A 17,656-nucleotide genomic window follows, 5' to 3' on the forward strand; every position below is an offset into this window, starting at 1 on the left:
AACCTTGTAGTTTGCGCTTCACATAGCGAGACAGAACACCGCAAAAACGAAACGTGGGTCCGGCACTACACCAAAAAAAATAAAACGTCCGACTCACTCTTGAGGGGGCTGTCGGAAGAGGCTCCTGGACCCTCCGCGCTTCCCGGCTCCTCGATCTTGTAGATTTCGGTCACGAACATGATGCGGCAGTCGTTGAGAGAATCGCCAGCGTCTCTGTCGAAAATGCGACCAAAACGCGGTAAGCGAAACCAGCGGCTGAACCAATCCAATTTCAAATACCTCATTTGCAGACTGGTTTCACAAGGAATTGCAAAAAATTTTATTTTAAGAATACTTTAAGCGACTCCCGTATTTTTTTAAATGACTACAGGACAAATCGAAGTCTAGAGAGCTTTACCACGAATCAAAGAACCAGCTTTACTGACTAGATGCGCTAGCAATACATCACGCAGCCGTAGCTTCTTAAAGTTAGAATTGAACTCCTGATGCATCATGAATTATTTTAACGTCTTGGCGTGAGGGTTCTTGCTTTCTATTGAGGGTCAGAGAGCGAGTCATTAAAAAGGAACACTCCATTTTTTTTGGAAACGGGCTCATTCTCCAACTCCCCCAGAGTTAGTAAGTTGATTTCACTCTCTTTCCGGCATAATAAAGCTTTTCATTTCCCGCCGGTCTTAGCACACAATATAAACTACAGAAGAGTCCAGTTAGGTAGGAAAATAATTGAACTCTTTGGACATTTTTGAACGCGATGCTACTGGATTCAATAATCTATGCTAAGCTAAGCTAAAAGTGCTATCGAATCGTAACTTATTTCCCCAAAGAAAATCGCCCTACCCGAGCAGGATCTTGCCGTAAACCTCGCGCTGGGTGCGCGTTTCCCTCTTCCTCTGGATCTCGGCGTCGTACCAGTAGCCACGCTCCTTGGGCTCGTCCGGGTTGTAGTTGACCATCACGATCATGCCCTGCTCCAGCTGGTGCCACTGGTAGACGGTGCGGGCGCGCGGACGGACGTCTTTCCCGCGCAGCTGCACCACGCCGTTCTCAGGGTAACTGCACAGAGCGCGCCATTAGCATTCAACGGCGCGGCACGCTCAAACAGACCGCCTTTGATAAAGCGCTTAACGCAGACCAAAGGGAAGACCGAAACTCGGGAGAGGCTAGCAGGTGCACTCGATGGATCCGGGTGTTCGGGCTGAAATCGGTTTGAATTTGGAGGGAATTGGGTTTTTTTTGTAAAATGTAGATAATTTGAGCCGGTTTGAAGTTAAAAGATGAAGCTATTCACCTTACAGCGTCTCAATTCAGCATAAAAATGGTCACAAAAAAGTCCTGTGTGAATCAGTTGTTAACTAGGAGTCAAAATTTGAATTATTCGCTTTTTTTTAAGATTTGCTCAAAGTGTATTCATCGCATAGCACATTAAAAAAATTGATTTTTACAGTGATCTCATTTCATTCACATGCTAACAATTTTGTCTTCAAAAATGACTAGACTAACAGGAATCGTCTGTTCATAAAACCCAATCAGACTACAGCGGCCACATTGTATATTTGTGTTTGTCTCGACAAATAGATGTTTCTTATTTTAGAGTAAACAGTATGAGTGTCATTCAAACTCACTTTCACAACTGATTTCAAGAGCATACAACGACCGTTTACTCACTCTTCATACTTGACATGGTAAATGACCTCCTCGCCCCCATCAGGTTCTCCGTCTTCGCTCGAAGACTTTGTTTTTGTCACGTAGACAACCTGCGCCTCAAACCAGGCCCCCATGTTCAAGTCTCGAGCATCCACAAACTCATTGATCTTCAAAAAATAAAAAATAATTAATATAATATATATATATATATATATATATATATATATATATATATATATATATATATATATATATATATATATATATATATATATATATATATATATATATATATATATACACACACAGAATTTCAAAATTTGCCCTAGCATATTTTTTATTTTTATTTAAATTAAAAAAAAAATTTTGGGAAAAAAAGCATTGGATAAATGCGCTGTATAATTCTAAATACTACGTATAATGAAGAAAAGTTTTGTAATATATTATACTGTAAGTTATTTTTTGACTTGCGCCGAGTTGAACTCATGTTTGTATATCACGTAAAAATACAAAAGACAAAAAAGAAAATGTTTTTATAGTGGAATCAATTCTTAAAATTCAACAAGTTTCATTAGCAATTAATGCAAATGTGCTCTGGTAACTGAATGCGACTACTAAAAAAACGTTTTAAACTTAATTTAGAAAGTTTGAACAGCCTAGCATAAGTTACTTTAATAACCGTTTAAAAGATCGTTTCAATACACAACAGGCGAACTTGAGGTCAACGAGACGAATAGTTAACAATTAACGATTGTAAATAAGGTTAAATCTCGTTTTCTCACTTTGTAATAGCCAAAGCCAGGGTCGATGAGATCGGACGCGTCGGTCTGCCCCGAGGTCCCGGCGCTCTGGCCGTCGCTCTCTCCGTGCGTCGAGCTCTTATCGGACTCGCTCTGAGCCGAGCCGCAGCCCGAGTCCGAGTCGGACAGTTCAGCCTCTTTGTCCTTCGGCAGCGGCGTGGACGGCAGCGCCTGCCGCACCAGAAGCTGCACGATGTCGTTTAACCCGACGTTATAGTCGAAGATCGTGTGGCCATCTTCCATCTATGACGCCCGAAGAAGACATTAAACGTTAAAGTTCACTTAAAGACTCCCGATAATATACTCAGCTTAATGTCATCCAAGATGTACATCATCCACCCCATCCGCAAAAAAGTAAAAAATTAAGTTTGAGGAAATCGTTTCTAGGATTTTTCTCCATATAGTGGACTTCAATGGTGGCCAACAATCTGAAAGTCAATTTTTTTTTTAAAACCACAAATGCTAGGCTAGAATTAGCTCTGCGATCTGCGTCTTTCTTAGTCTTCATTTCGTAAAAAAAACGTTTTTACCCCAAGCACAAAAAGCAGAGCTACAGCGAACCGAGCTTTCATGGTTAAAAGGTGAAAGTTACGTTTTTTTAGGAAAGGGCCTTTCGTTTCTCCAGATAAGACCCTCACTCCTCGGCTGAAATTGCATCGAAACCGCAGTTTGGACGTTCGAATCGTCAGCCACCATCGAAGACCACTATCCACTTTCTCTTGGCGTAAAAATGGGCGTAGCCATTTGTAAACGGCTCTAGCTTTGGTCCCATCCACGTCCAGTAACTTCTAGCTGTACAAAACTCTTGATATTAAAACCTTTGTTTTAATAGATTTCGTTAATTACGAAAGCGCTGGTTAGCGTGCGATCGCATGTTGATATTATTCTCGTTATTTACCTACAGAGTCGGAACCGGAAGCGTTGAAGAAAAAGGTGGATGGGGCCAAAAAAGTAAATTTTTAAAACCACAAATGCTATGCTAGAATTAGCTCTGCGATGTGCGTCTTTCTTAGTCGACGCTGGAAAGGTAAAAATTTAGCAAAAAAACGTTTTTACCCCAAGCGCAAAAAGCAGAGCTACAGCGAACCGAGCTTTCATGGTTAAAAAGTGGAAAAGTTTCGTTTTTTAGGAAATGGCCGTTCGTTTCTCCAGATAAGACCCTCACTCCTTTGGTCCCATCCACGTCCAGTAACTTCTAGCTGTACGAAACACTCTTGATATTAAAACCTTTTAATAGATTTCGTTAATTACGAACACGCTGGTTAGCGTGCGATCGCTTACTGCATGTTGCTATTATTCTCGTTATTCACCTACAGAGTCGAACGAACCGGAAGCTTCGAAGAAAAAGGTGGATGGGGCCAAAAAAGTAGGTTTTCTCGTACAACCAATAACTTAATTTCTTTGCAATGGAAGACCGACACAAACATCTTTGATGACACGAGGGCGAGTAAGTTACCAAAAATTCAAACCAAACAAAACCGGTCCAGCTCGGGGACGCGGCCCCTCACCTGTTTGCCCCTGTAAAAGAGCCTCTGCCTCTCGGGCTCGACGTTGAAGAGCTCGGCGATCTTCACGCGCAGCTCGTCCACCTTGGTGAGCTTGGACAGGGAGTCGACCCGATGGGTCTCCTTGCCATCCATAGTGCGCACCTGGATCCACATGGCGGCAAACCTGGAACGAGCGACGTCAGCCAGTGAGAGGGTTTCCCGCCTTGCTTTTTATAGTTCAGACTATGGCTCCGAGCCAAGAGCTTCAAACGAGCAGGAAAAAGGTGTTCGTTTCAGTGACGTGGGAGACGCGGGCAGCTTTTTCCTCGTTCGTCTCCTCCGGCGCTCGCGGTTTTTTTTAACAACCGTGTTACCATTACAAAAATTATTTTAACTCGAAAGGAAAACGCCAGGGTGCTTTAATTTCTAAGCATTTCCCGTGCCATTTTAACAGTATTTTTCATTTTACGATCAATCATGCATTCAATGAACGTCCAAACGATTTTATTAATTTTTTAAACACCATTACAAAAGGCGCACCAAACAAAACCCAAATTTACCAAAGAACATGCCTTGAAAATGTGCTTTTACCATGATAGGTGCCCCAAAATGTGTTTTTCCATTGGCTCATGCTCAGATAACATGGTGTTACCAAAGAGCATGCCAAAAAAACTTGGTATTACTGTTGTTTTTGCGCATTCACCATGGATGAAACCATACATCATGGGCATGAATATGGTGCACGGCCAAAAAACTCCAAGTATTACAAAAGGTGCGTGCCTAAAAACCATGGTATTACCATGCTACCGGTCTAGCAAATTGGCGTAAGAGCTTATTGTTCATGCCAATGGGTGAAATGGTGTATAACAGCGTAAAGAAAGCCTTGTTGACATCTCAGCCCTCCAAACCACGCCTGTTATTGGCGGAAACCGACGGAAACGCCCCCTAACGTCACTCAACGGTAGTGCGTTGAATGAAATAACATCAGTCTTTATGTTGTCGGGTTCAAACCAACAACAGGAAGCTGGAACGGGGCCCGAACTTCACCTACGAGTCTATCCGAAGTTCGTTTGCAGAAACGGATCGGTCCGAACGCAAACCGTTCCGTTAAATGAACGGTCGCGCGCCGTTCGTGATGTGGGTGGTCTCGCATCAAAACCAGACGCTTAAACGCGGAATGTAAGCCGGGGATAAATGGAAAGGCAAAAGAAACGAGTCGAATTGCCAGACGAGCATCGCACTAATTGCGTAAGAGCAGCGCAAGCCGTCCATCCCGTCCCGCATTTCTCCATTTACACTTTCCCGTCTCTCGTGGGCTTGTTTTGAACTCTCGTGCACAAACGTGCGCGTTTAATGCAGCTCGCGAGACACCAAGAACACGTTTTGAGCGGATTTAACGGCAAAAACCCACCGATTAGGCTTCGTTTGAGGGCACGGGGCTGCTATAAAATAAACGCAAAGACAGAAAGTGAAAGAAACATTCGAAAAGCGATAAACGCGATGAGACTATTAGCACGCGCGTATTATATTAATAACAGTTACACTGCAGAATAAGGCGCGTAGGCATGGTTTCACAGACAATACCTTTAAAGATCAGCCGAAACTGATTTTAAAAACGGCTCTTTACCTGTAATCTTCCTCTTGAGAACAGAAGACGCGGTTTTAATTCAATTAAAGCGCTGAAAGTGTGAAAACGTTGCACTTTTGTTACAGTTCGATACTGCCGCGAAACGCGCTGGAACTGGGGCTCGAATCAATAAAAGTGTTCAACAACGTGTTTCCCCTCCCGCCGCGGGCACGGCGCGTCGCTGATTGGCGGAGCTGAGTTCGGCGTCGCTCGCTGATTGGCCGAGCCGCGCGTCACTCACAAACGTTGCCGAAGCTTAGGCTCAGCGCGCGAAACCCTGCTCTCGTTATCGCACATGCTTGGCTCTTCTGTAATCTCGCGAAGTTTGGCGGCGCGTTCTATAATAAAAGCACACGTTAAATGATTCGAGTTTTCGTTATATAAAATATCAAATATGTATATACAAAATAAAAGTATCACATTGCCTTTACGAATAAAAATACATATATCCATTGAATGCCAGGGGAGTCAATACGTAAATAAAAATATTTTTAATTAATGATATGTACGTCCATCTTAATGTTGAATCGCAATGTTGAATATTTTTCAGAATTAAAATTTTAATTTTATTGTTGTTGTTGTTGTTGTTGTTTATTTTGCAAAACATAGCCTAGTAACATATGGAATACACACACACACACACACACACACACACATATATATATATATATATGCAGTATAAAAGCTTACAGTTATAAAATTAAAATAATAATTAAATAATAAAAGTTCAAGTACACTTGATGCTAAATAACATAAGGGAACGTTCACTAGACCAGCAGGTAGTTTTATTCAAGACCATTAAAGCAACTTTTCCCAGTTGATTTTACTGCCATCTTCTGGTCCCAAAAGTCCCAAAGAAGTGTTGACTTTGTTCCGCATTACAAGAGAAAGCGAGAAGACAGACGTTCGGACTCGAAAACATCCATGCGTTTTAGATGTAAAACGACCGGTACCATAAGCCTCTTTATGTTTCATAATCAGTCCGGGTTTTTTTTTACATGTTCGCAGTTTCCTCAGTTAAAGTCTGTTGAATTTCTGTTTTCCAGTTCCTGCTTCTGAATGAATGCAGAACTGTTACAAAGGTAAGACACGCGTCTTTTTGCGTTTCTGTGTTGATGTAGTGTTTACATCATTATTATTATTTGGTGAACGTTACGTCTGACTTTGATAGACTACGTCGAAGAAAGCAGCTGATAAGTCGTTAAACCCTTACTTTATTATCCATGTTATTATCCATCCGCCATTTTTAACATCTCTCACGATACAGTCAATAAACCTACAGGGAGCTAACGTTCTCGGAACGTTCTTTTATTGTTATAAAAACTATTCTTTCTTATGTTAATAGAACGCTCAGAGTTCTCCAAATGTATTTTACCGAAGCATTGAAACGATGTAAACATTTTGGTTTAGTTGGATTGGTTTTTTAATGTTACTACTCGTAACTGTTTCATAGAACATTCTTAAGAACTTGTTACCAGAAGTTTCGTATAACTGTGTCGTTAGCTTGGGAAAATATCGCAATGTTGAAATAACGAAACCGACTTCGCTTTGTCTTTCAGCATTCAGGAGCTCACGTTCGTCTGAACGCCTTCGGATCGAATGGAATGGCTTGAACATGTCGTGTGAGAGCGCACGTTCGCGTATGATCGTCCGCATTTGCGTTAACGATGGCAGCAGAGCTCGTGGATCAAGGATTCGCGAATCTCGCCAAGGCGTTCGAGGTCATTTCCCAGGCCGGCCAGGATCGCTGGGTCAGCCTGACATTCAAAAGGGCCGACACGCGGGCCGAGGAGATGGTGAATGTCATGTGCTTGATTCTCCTCAAGAAGATCGGAGAGGCGCATGCTAAGCTAGCGGCTAACGTCGACAGCAGCATCGGAAAATACTTAGCCGAATTGGTCAAAACGCACGGAGAACGCGTGAGCAGCAGCCACATTGGCGCTTTTAAGTCAACAGACGCCGATACGTTGTTGGATATCGCGAGAATTTTCGCCGTTCTGGTGCAGGAGAGGTTGTGCGACAAGTTGCTACGAGACCGGGCGTACCGCGAAGCTCTTGCGTCAAGCAGAAAGGCTGGTTTGCTATCTTTAGACGTCGAGGAGGAAGTAAAGCAGGTCTGCGGGCCTGACGTTATCGACGAATCCAACACCGAACTCCCTACCGAAACGCTCAATTTATCCTCGCTTCGTCAAAACAGCGGACCCGCGCCAAGTTCGCATTACAGTATCGAAATAAGCTTGCCAACTGCTCCAGAATCCAGTATGGAAGAATCGAAGCCGACGAGTCTACGAACGCCAACAGATGGTGAAGCCACAAACGATCAAGTCCAGCTACGGCATATTTGCGCAAAGGACCGGCGACCGACAGCGGAAGCCAATGATGCGACGAAGTCGAAGCGAGACGAATCTAGCTCCCAACTCGTAACATCCAAAAACACGGATCTCAGATTTTCATCCATCCCGAACGACGACGAGAAGCTTCGAGCTCGACGGCTAAGTGATAACGATCGCAAACTGCCAACGCAACCAATCGGCGACGCAGAAGAAGTGTTTTACGACTTCGTGATCCTGCACGAAGCCGAAGACGCCGACGAGGCCCAAAGGCTCAGGGACAAACTCGAACGTATGACTTCTGGAGTGGGTGCAACGTTTTCCGACGACTTCGCGCAACCAGGAATGTCGACGTTGCGATGCATAGAGGACGCCATCGAGGACTCCGCGTTCGTGCTGCTGCTGCTCACCCGGAACTTCGGCTCCAGCCTCAGCGCGACTAGCGCAGATTCGGCGATCGTGAATTCGTTGGAAAACCACCACAAAATGAACTCGGTGATTCCGCTGCTGCCTCGCAATAACTGTTTGCCGCGCCAACGTTTTCCGCTGGTGCTTCAGACGAAGGTCCCTCTCGATGAGAGCAGCAGAATGTTCGAACGCAGCGCCCGAAAGGCCATCTCATCGGAGAAAGTCGCGACTCAGAAGAAGATCTGGACGAGGAAACGGCTTCGTGCTAAAATAGTAGAGGAGCAGAAGAGACTACAAGAGGAGAACGCTGCGAACGTGGAGCTGCAACGAGAGAAGGAAAAATTAGCGCGACTGAGGCTGGAAAGCGAAGTGCAGCAAAATTACGCATTTTATCCGCCATCTGCCCCTCCGTCGCATGGAGCGATGCAGCAGCAGCAGCAGCAGCCGCAGTGCATCCACATCGAGAACGCACAAAATATCATGATCGGAAATCACTCGACGATGAATATCGACCATGCCAAAAATTTGGCAGATCAGTTTGATTCATAAACCTGGTGTGTGTTTTCACAAAAACAGGTGTTGTGAGAAATCACGCGTGCCTCTGGGAACTGTTGTTTCAGCCAATCAGAACACTGTCAATCTTTTGTTGAATTGTCAGGTTCGCTAACATCCGGTTGGTTGATGTGCTTTTGGGGGCGGGGTTGGAAGAAGGCCTGATAAATTTTATATTGTTGTATCAATTATGGTGGTTTATAGTTCTCTATTTTATATATATATATATATATATATACACATTTATTATTACATTTTGCTTAAAAAGTCCATCAACAAAACCCATAAGAAAACCATCAAAGAAAAAAAAAAGAAAGCAAAATGTCTAATATGTTACCGTAAGGAAAAAGGTAAAAATATAATAAAATATAATATATAATATAAATATATAATAAAATTATATTTGCCAATTGACAGCAAGGTAGGTGTTTGCACTTTTTTTGTGTTGTATTAATGACAAAACAATTCTAAATTATTCTGTATTACTGTGCTTGAAGGGAAATATTTTAATTTTTAATAAAAATAATTCTGTAAAATTTGTGCCTAATGGATATCCTTTCTTTGTGTCTATGTTTAAATATGCAATTAATAAAATTATTATATATATATATATATATATATATATATATATATATATATATATATATATATATATATATAAATTAAATAAATATATAATAAAAAATCAAAAAAAATATATATATATATATATATATATATATATATATATATATATATATATATATATATATATATATACATATATATATATATATATATATATATATATATATATATATATATATATATATATATATATATATATATAAAACATACTTGGTGAGACGTCAGATTAAAGGAGTCTTTTCATTGGCTGCCCAAAGACGTCGCTCCTCCCCCGGAATTGCGTCGCAAGGTCACCAGCCAAACAGGTCACTCGCAGCGCTTCCAAGATGGCGGCCTCCTTGTGTCAGTGTTACCAGGTGAGTTTCTCGTTTAAACCGTTTATTTAGCGCTAATCAATTGCGCGATTGATTTCGGTGTTATAAACGCAGCGTCCGCGATCAGCGCCGCGAGAGCGCGTCTTCTGTTCACCAGAACCTCTTGTTCTTAATGCAGAAACGTGAATAGATTGATCAGTCATGCTTATGGAAGATGATTCTGGCCTTGATGTAATGCTAATAATTATAATAACATAACAGGCAAAGCTTTTAAATCACATAACGTGTGTACAAATCACAAAAATGCTAGGCAGGAATTGATTATTGTGTTTAGACCTCCTAGCCATAAAGTACCATGGTTTCACCATGCTTTCTGGACATGTACCATGAAAACCCAATGGTATCTCTTGGAGAAGCATCTGAGTTTTATGCTACAGAAGTAATTAAGTCTAAAATCTTCACATGAGCGTGTTTGTCTGTGACTAAATGTGGTTAGATGGAGTTTTTCCATTCACAATTGTAAAAACGCTATTATTAATCACGTTTTTCTCCTCAGCTGTGTTTCAGGAGAAGTTCTGCACTTTTAGTCTCTCGTCAGTATGCGTCCTTATACGACAGAGCCCGTGTTTACAGGATATGTGGCCCGGCTGCCGCCGCGGCGCAGGTGAGTGTCGCACGCTTCTTTTTGGCGGGAAAACTGATTTTGCTGAATTTTTTTTAGACGCCCATTTCATCCTCAGGCGAGGTTCATGTCCTCCGGCGGCGGCAGGAAAGGCTTCCTCGGGGGGTTTCTGGACAATCTCAAGCAGGAACTGAGCAAGAACAAGGAGATGAAGGAGAACATCAAGAAGTTTCGCGAAGAGGCCAAGAAACTGGAGGAATCGGAAGCACTTAAGCAAGCCAGGAGGAAATACGTACGGTTTTACGTCTGACGTGATTTCCATATACACAAAGTGTCTTTACCCTGTTGCGAAATGTGCTTTTCTTTTGTGGCTGTCTTCCAGAAAACCATCGAGTCGGAAACGGTTAAAACGTCTGAGGTGCTGAAGAAAACACTCGGGACGATATCGGAGACGGTGAAGGAGGTGAGCGTGATTAGCGCTGGTTTCCGGCCGCCGCCGCCGCACAGCTTGACGCGCGATTTCTCTCGTTTCGGCGCACATCCGTATTTATGTATTCAATAAACGTGCTGCGATTTGCGTAAGTGCTGAACGGTGTGCCTTTGCCGAGTGTTTGCAGCGTTCGTCTGTTGGATTTTGATCAGATTTTATGTGAAAACACTCATTAAATGGCAAAACCGTGTTTTTTTTTATGCGTCGGTCAATTCACACGCCAATCGTAGGTTTTATTAATATTTTAAAGTATAGTTTTTCAATTAGTATATCTGTTTTCAATTTAATTTTGGACAATTGCTTAATAATATTGTGTGTTGTTTTTGGAATTCCGGTATTATTTTTTAATATACGTCTATATAGTTTTTACAAATTTTTATTTCCATTTCAGTACTATTATTTATTATATATATATATATATATATATATATATATATATATATATATATATATATATATATATATATTCAGTTGGCAACAACGAGCGAGCAGAAATTTTTGTTTTATTTGTATTTATTTATTTTAGTTCGAAAACCTTTGTTTTATTCCAACTGACCATTGATATTGTATATTTTTGTTATAATATAACTATGAACCCTCAGTCAGTTCTGAGAGATGGCCTGAATATTGGAATGCAACCATAAAAATAGTTAATTTTCGTCTGTTCATTTCAATGGCAACGCGGCTCTTAAAAGGCCGTTTCCTCAAAACGACTTCTTCCTCCGTTTCAGTGGCACTTACAAGCACCAAGTTTTACAGATTTATTCCTATCTGTATTCTAAAGGTTTTCACTGTGGGGTTTGCTCGTATATCATTTACTTGGTTAATCGCTGCACGGTTTCCCTCCGTAGATTTGAATTACTCTGCGTTATCTTGAAAGGCGAAGTTTTTCCTCGAGTTCAGGAGCACTTGCGCGCACCCCGTTTTAGAGTTTTATTCCCATTAGTTTTCTGAACATTTCTGCTGTTCTGTTTTTTAGATAAATACCACTCACCCGTTTTCGTTTTTACGTTTTATTCCTAAAAACTTGATTTCTGTTCCTAAAACGGTTTTTTTACGGCGATTAAAAGACGCATCCAAAATCCCTTCCCTAAAAACCCTTGACTCTAAATTGTCGACAAATTTTAACGAAAAATTCGAGCCTGGCTTTACAGATTTCTGCTCTGGAAATGTTCGCAAATTACCGTCGTATTTACGATATTGATACATTTAAGACATCGCTTCATGTGTATATTAAAAAAAAACTATTTAAAAAGCTTGCAATAACAAAATGTTGCTAAATGTAATAAATCAACTAGGAAGTATGGTGATTTGTGTTATTTTTTCGCACTATTCGAGTTGCGCAAATCGCTGAAAAGTCAGTTTTTTTCTCCTCAGGGTTTGGAAGAGGTCGGCCGCTCGGACATCGGAAAGAAAATCAAAGAAGGCATGGAGGAAGCGGCCAAAACGGCCAAACATTCGGCGGAGACAGTGTCTAAAGGTGGAGAGAAAATCGGGAAGACCGGAGCCTTTCGGGCGATATCTCAGGTCCCGATCATGACGTAGAGTTTTCTCGTCGTAACATAATGCTGACTCCGTTAAAGGCTGTGGCTTTGTCTGTTGTGGCGGTTTCAAGTCTTGTTGTTGTTCTCAGGGTGTGGAGAGCGTCAAGAAAGAGATCGGTGACCTGGGACAGATCGGCCCGTACCGGCCGCCCACCAGACTGAGGAAGAGGAGCGACTTCTCATCGAAGGCGGGAAGCGCGGAAGACAAAGTCTTCGAGGCCAACGAGTAAGTCACTTATGACGAGCTGGTTAGTTTTTTTTTTTTATGACGTATTTTTGCTGCATATCATTTGGAAAATAACGTATTTTCCATTTAATGTTTACATCGAATCATGCATTTATATAGTTTTCGTTCTTTTTGTAATAATTCATATCGATAATAGACCTTTAATTGCGTGTTGGTGTGTATATCGGCGTCATATTGCGCATTAAATGGCGCAACACGTTCATTTTTTATTATAACTATTAATATTTAGTTGTTCGATAACATTAAATGTACAATAGGGCATCTAATTGTTCTTAAAACATTTAATCTTAATGGTGTGTTTCTGTTGAAGGGAGGCGATGGGTGTGGTGCTGCACAAGGACTCTAAGTGGTATCAGCAGTGGAAGGAGTTCAAGGACAACAATGTTGTTTTTAACAGTGAGTTTGACCGAAATGCTCGCGTGTGATCAGTAGATGGCGCTGTGCCTCAGGGATCTGCTCTGTTCAGGAGAGGCTCTGGATCTTATTTGTGTGGAAGAGTTCACTGTTAATGAGAGGCTCGTTGAGCGCCGTGGTAACGAGTCGCCGTCGGCTACGCGCCGGTTTTCGTTTCGAGGTCGAACGCGTGTCGCCCGAAGCGTGACGGATTTGTTTTAGCGTCAGATTGTTGCGCTGAGAGAAAGGCAATATGTGCCGTGTTGTTATCCTGAGTCACTTCATGTGCCGTCCTGCTCCCAGGGTTCTTTGAGATGAAGATGAAGTACGACGAGAGCGACAACGCCTTCATCAGAGCGTCCCGCGCCGTCACTGACAAGATGACTGACATCCTCGGTAAAAACACCACCGCATTTCTGCTTCGCTTCACAGAGAGAGAGAGAGAGAGAGAGATGGGTGGATGGATAGATAAAAAGAAATATGGATGATAGATATGAATGGATAAATAAATGGAGCGATAGATAAACAGAAAGATAGATAGATAAACAGAAAGATAGATAAACCGATAGATGGATAGATAGACGGAGTGAAATATTGATGATATGTATGAATGGATACATAAAAGAAATATGGATGATAGATATGAATAGATAGATAAACAGAGCGATAGATAAACCGATAGATGGATGGATGGATGGATAGACAGACGGAGCAAAATATTGAAGATATGAATGGATAGATAAACAGAGCGATAGATAAACAGAAAGATAGATAAACCGATAGATGGATGGATGGATAGACGGAGCAAAATATTGATTATATATATATGAATGGATAGATAAAAGAAATATGGATAGATAGATATGAATAGATAGATAAAAAAAATATGGATGATAGAGATGAGTGAATAGATAAATGGAGAGAAATGTGGATAGACAAATAGTTGATGGGTAGTTGGGTAGACAGATTGGTAGACCCAGAGTAAGCAGGGAGATGGAGGGATAGATAGTTGGCTAGACAGACGGATGGATGGACAGATGTGTCTTCTGCTCTTCTCAGGCGGCTTGTTCTCCAAAACGGAGATGTCCGAGGTTCTGACCGAGATCCTGAAGGCGGATCCGACCTTCGACAAGGACTCGTTCCTGAAGCAGTGCGAGCGGGACATCATTCCCAACATCCTGGAGGTGAGGCGCCGAACTCCCAGCACGCTTTGCACCTTGCACCCCAGAAAACTGACCCTTCGCTCCGTTCGCAGGCCATGATCCAGGGAGAGCTGGACGTCCTGAAGGACTGGTGCTATGAGGCCGTGAGTGTCCCTGGAGCCGACGCACAGCAGGTTCTGGTCTGAGCGTGGCGGCCTAACGCCGGTTCTTCTCTGGTCTTGTTTGCAGACGTACAGTCAGCTGGCGCACCCCATCCAGCAGGCCAAGGCCATGGGTCTCCAGTTCCACTCCAAGATCCTGGACATCGATAACATTGACGTAAGAACCATCGGAAAGACGCGTAACATCCATCTGCTGCGTGCTAATGGCCCAGTAACTCCATCAGGGCGCCCCGATGGACGTATAATACAGAATAATGGGATATTGGATCGTCTGAATTCTATTATCATCATCATCATCTTCTTCTTCTCGTTTTGGTTGTTATTCGCTGTAGTTGGCGATGGGGAAGATGATGGAGCAAGGCCCCGTTCTCATCATCACCTTCCAGGCTCAGCTGGTGATGGTCATCCGTAACGTGAAGGGTGAAGTGGTGGAGGGCGACCCGGTGAGTGAGCGCTAGCGCTAGCGGTGACGTTAGCCGCTTGACGCACCTCTGGAGCCGCCGAGGCCGAAGCGGCCGGCTGTAAATCTGCTCAGAGGCCAAACGTAACGGCACACCAGGGACGCGTCGGCGCTTGGAGTTTGTCGTTAATTTTCGCCCTCGAGTCGCAAACGTCAGACGGTCGTGGATATTAAAAACTCGTTTTATTTCACACGGCCGAAGTGGCTGTCCGGGTGAAAAGTTTGTTTTCAGTTTCGACATAAGTAAAGTGCAAAATGTCTCAATCATATTAGCTCTTCTCAAGTTAGGTCATATTTAACCCTAAAATAATAATAATAAAAAATACATAGCTTATGTATATATAGTAAAATAAAATGGCACATTTCTCAATAATATTTAGTTTAATAATATTTAAATATTAAATTATAGAATGTATATATATATATATATATATATATTATAATGAAAAATTTATTATTTTTAAAGTAAAATATAAAAATGATTTAAATACTAAATAATATTTAAATTGCTTAAATACATAGTAAAATGTGATTGAAATATTATTAATAATAGAAAAAAATAGAAATATTTATTTTTTTATTTTATAAGATTAAATATTTCATAACATTAAACATGCAAAAATAAAACCTGTTTATAGAGCCATTATATAATTATTTATTTAAATTCATTTATTTTAATTTTGGATAGATGGAATTAAGCAAGTTCCCTCATAATACGTTTATATTATATTTTAAAAATGTAAACTCTTAATGCCAAAAAAAAAAAATACAGAATAGAATACCATTTTTTTTAAATTTTGTTTTTAAAAGTATGTTTTGTATGAAATTCGTTGTATCTGTGCGTTCCACAGGAAAAGGTTCTGAGGATGATGTACGTTTGGGCGTTGTGTCGAGATCAGGACGAGTTGAACCCTTACGCCGCCTGGAGACTCTTAGACATCTCCGCTTCCAGCACTGAGCAGATCCTGTAAACAACGGCTTCCTCAAAGCGGACATGAGGGGAGGGACAGGGGCGTGGCTCGACTGGGGCCGGGGCCACACACATAGGCTTGTTTTACATAACTCCGCCCCCCGCAGTTTCTTCCAGAGCTCTACCACGAATCACAGGGTTGTTCACGGTGAGCCAAAATGGCCGACGCTTGGACTCACGCCATTGGACCGAATCCCCATCAGTCTGAAAGACTAAGAGACTCGTTTTTGTTTGTGCGTATTGTCTGTTTATCTGTTCGGAAACGAATATGTAAAGTCGAGTGGTTATCAAGTGCCATTCTACCAAGCTATCAATAACAATGTTGAACAGTAATAATTATAATAAAAGTACTTAATTTCTATTGGATTGAATCTGAAGATAACTAACCCCCCCCAGTCATCTTAAACCAAGATACAGTCTGGAATTGTTGGTAGATGTCTATTTATTGAACATTTGGTTCAGGTTATGTAGTTTTATCAATGTCAGATTGTATCTTTAAGACTGGCCTTAACGCTTTCTTCTTCAAAGCGTTCCAACGAATCGCTCATTAAGCCACCAGTTAGTATTTTTAAATCATTTTGGCCTCAGTTATGTGGGGCTAAAATAGCAGTTCCTTCAAAATGACAATAAGACGATGGATTGCAGTTCGATTTTCCTGCTGTATGAAAATGAATTGTAGAACTTGATCGTAAACGTATAACGTATATTAAAAATATTCCACGCCTCACTACAAAAGATGTGTTATTTTGGTTTGACCCTTTTCCCAAAAGGTAAGGCGATATAAAATGGCCAATAATATAAAAGCAGTTCATAGTACTTGAAATGTTAATCCATATGGTTGTTGCGTATTACTTTGCCGATGCACAGGATGTAATTCTATTCTGAAAAAGTTAGCTCATTGGCTAACATTGATTATAGCATTGAATGTTTTGTTTGGTTATTTATTTTTTTATAACACATTTTATGTTATTAAATACTAGCCAAATGCCATTGTTTATCACTCTTTTATTTGACCTTGCCACATGAGGCTTTACTGCTCCTATTGAATATACAACAGAAAAATACAAGCTACTCGATTTAAAGACGTTTACAAAAAAAGTTGAATATACAATCGATATAGTAGCTGCTCCATTTTAAGTAGTCGAAGCTAATGTTTTGTTAGTAGTGTTACTAACTGCTTTTAAAAGATACATTTTATTAGAAAGGACATAGCTACACAATTCTAAGTTAATTTACTTTTTTAAAAAGCGCTAGCTATGCCACAAGGCTAGCTAAGCCACGAGCTAACTGCATTAAAAAGTACATAGCTAGTCCATTTAAAGTGGTATATCATACTAGCAAAAACTAGCTAACTGCAATGAAAGCTACTCAAAACAGTTGATACTTTTAAAATTCATTTAGTTACGGTACTAGCTCACTAAAATGAACGTACGCACAACACATTCAACACATTGAATAGCTACTTATAAGGTATAAGCTATTTTTAAGAACCAGTTAGCTACATGCTATTAGAAAAGCAAGCTAACTGTAACAAAGATCTAGCGGTTAAACTGTAAGTTTGCCCTTTTTTAAAAAGCTGACCAAAAAACTAGCACTAGCACATCTTCACCTAGCAATAAACGCAATTTTGTAGCATTATTGCAGCTAGCTAGTCATTCGCACGGTTTTTAAAGGGTAGTTTGACTCCAAAACCACTTTAAATCAAGTGGCTTGCAATTTAGCATGCTATAATTTTAGTTTTTCAGACCCGAGACAGAAAACAAATGTCTCTCCTAAGGTACGTTTGCGTTAGCAGCTGGCTTATCTCCTGTGTAGCC

At 41.0% G+C, this 17,656-nt stretch overlaps 3 protein-coding genes across 6 annotated transcripts in view; 2 read left to right on the forward strand and 1 right to left on the reverse strand.

The window, feature by feature from the left end:
* The window catches only part of uhrf1 (ubiquitin-like with PHD and ring finger domains 1), a 13,432-nt gene extending 7,710 nt beyond the window's left edge, over window positions 1–5,722 (reverse strand). The window contains exons 1-6 of the mRNA XM_043223536.1: window positions 5,559–5,722; window positions 3,953–4,115; window positions 2,427–2,687; window positions 1,666–1,811; window positions 838–1,053; window positions 98–213 (exon numbers count right to left, since the gene is read on the reverse strand). Of these exons, the coding sequence (XP_043079471.1) occupies window positions 98–213; window positions 838–1,053; window positions 1,666–1,811; window positions 2,427–2,687; window positions 3,953–4,105 (892 nt within the window). The 5' untranslated portion in view covers window positions 4,106–4,115; window positions 5,559–5,722. The remainder of the gene's footprint in view (window positions 1–97; window positions 214–837; window positions 1,054–1,665; window positions 1,812–2,426; window positions 2,688–3,952; window positions 4,116–5,558) is intronic.
* A 660-nt stretch (window positions 5,723–6,382) lies between these two features.
* ticam1 (toll-like receptor adaptor molecule 1) lies at window positions 6,383–9,384 on the forward strand. Of its 3 annotated transcripts, none has more exons than XM_043223906.1 (3): window positions 6,383–6,507; window positions 6,605–6,640; window positions 7,118–9,384. In XM_043223906.1, the coding sequence occupies exon 3, from the start codon at window positions 7,226–7,228 to the stop codon at window positions 8,843–8,845; it is 1,620 nt and encodes a 539-aa protein (XP_043079841.1). In that variant the 5' UTR covers window positions 6,383–6,507; window positions 6,605–6,640; window positions 7,118–7,225; the 3' UTR covers window positions 8,846–9,384. The 3 variants fall into 3 exon arrangements, with proteins under 3 accessions (XP_043079841.1, XP_043079843.1, XP_043079842.1); XM_043223908.1 differs by having other exon boundaries at window positions 6,387–6,495; XM_043223907.1 differs by having other exon boundaries at window positions 6,400–6,640.
* A 388-nt stretch (window positions 9,385–9,772) lies between these two features.
* Window positions 9,773–16,569, forward strand: timm44 (translocase of inner mitochondrial membrane 44 homolog (yeast)). 2 transcript variants are annotated; one of them, XM_043223804.1, is made up of 13 exons: window positions 9,773–9,831; window positions 10,346–10,453; window positions 10,530–10,703; window positions 10,794–10,874; window positions 12,279–12,428; window positions 12,535–12,671; window positions 13,003–13,088; window positions 13,389–13,481; window positions 14,145–14,269; window positions 14,341–14,391; window positions 14,477–14,566; window positions 14,742–14,852; window positions 15,721–16,569. In XM_043223804.1, exons 1-13 carry the CDS (start codon window positions 9,802–9,804, stop codon window positions 15,838–15,840), a joined length of 1,356 nt encoding a protein of 451 aa, XP_043079739.1. In that variant the 5' UTR covers window positions 9,773–9,801; the 3' UTR covers window positions 15,841–16,569. The 2 variants fall into 2 exon arrangements, with proteins under 2 accessions (XP_043079739.1, XP_043079738.1); XM_043223803.1 differs by lacking the exon at window positions 9,773–9,831 and adding an exon at window positions 10,076–10,228.
* The last annotated feature ends 1,087 nt before the right edge of the window (window positions 16,570–17,656 follow it).

The sequence above is a fragment of the Puntigrus tetrazona genome, chromosome 22 (genome assembly GCF_018831695.1).
Source record: "Puntigrus tetrazona isolate hp1 chromosome 22, ASM1883169v1, whole genome shotgun sequence".
Classification (NCBI taxonomy): domain Eukaryota; kingdom Metazoa; phylum Chordata; class Actinopteri; order Cypriniformes; family Cyprinidae; genus Puntigrus; species Puntigrus tetrazona.

Coding starts and splice junctions, on each gene's coding strand:
- ticam1 (XM_043223906.1), top strand. CDS start 7,226: ATGGCAGCAGAGCTCGTGGATCAAGGATTCGCGAATCTCGCCAAGGCG.
- timm44 (XM_043223803.1), top strand. CDS start 10,145: ATGGTTTCACCATGCTTTCTGGACATGTACCATGAAAACCCAATGGTA. Junction 12,429..12,534: donor CCTTTCGGGCGATATCTCAG/GTCCCGATCATG, acceptor TGTTGTTCTCAG/GGTGTGGAGAGCGTCAAGAA. Junction 12,672..13,002: donor AAAGTCTTCGAGGCCAACGA/GTAAGTCACTTA, acceptor TTTCTGTTGAAG/GGAGGCGATGGGTGTGGTGC.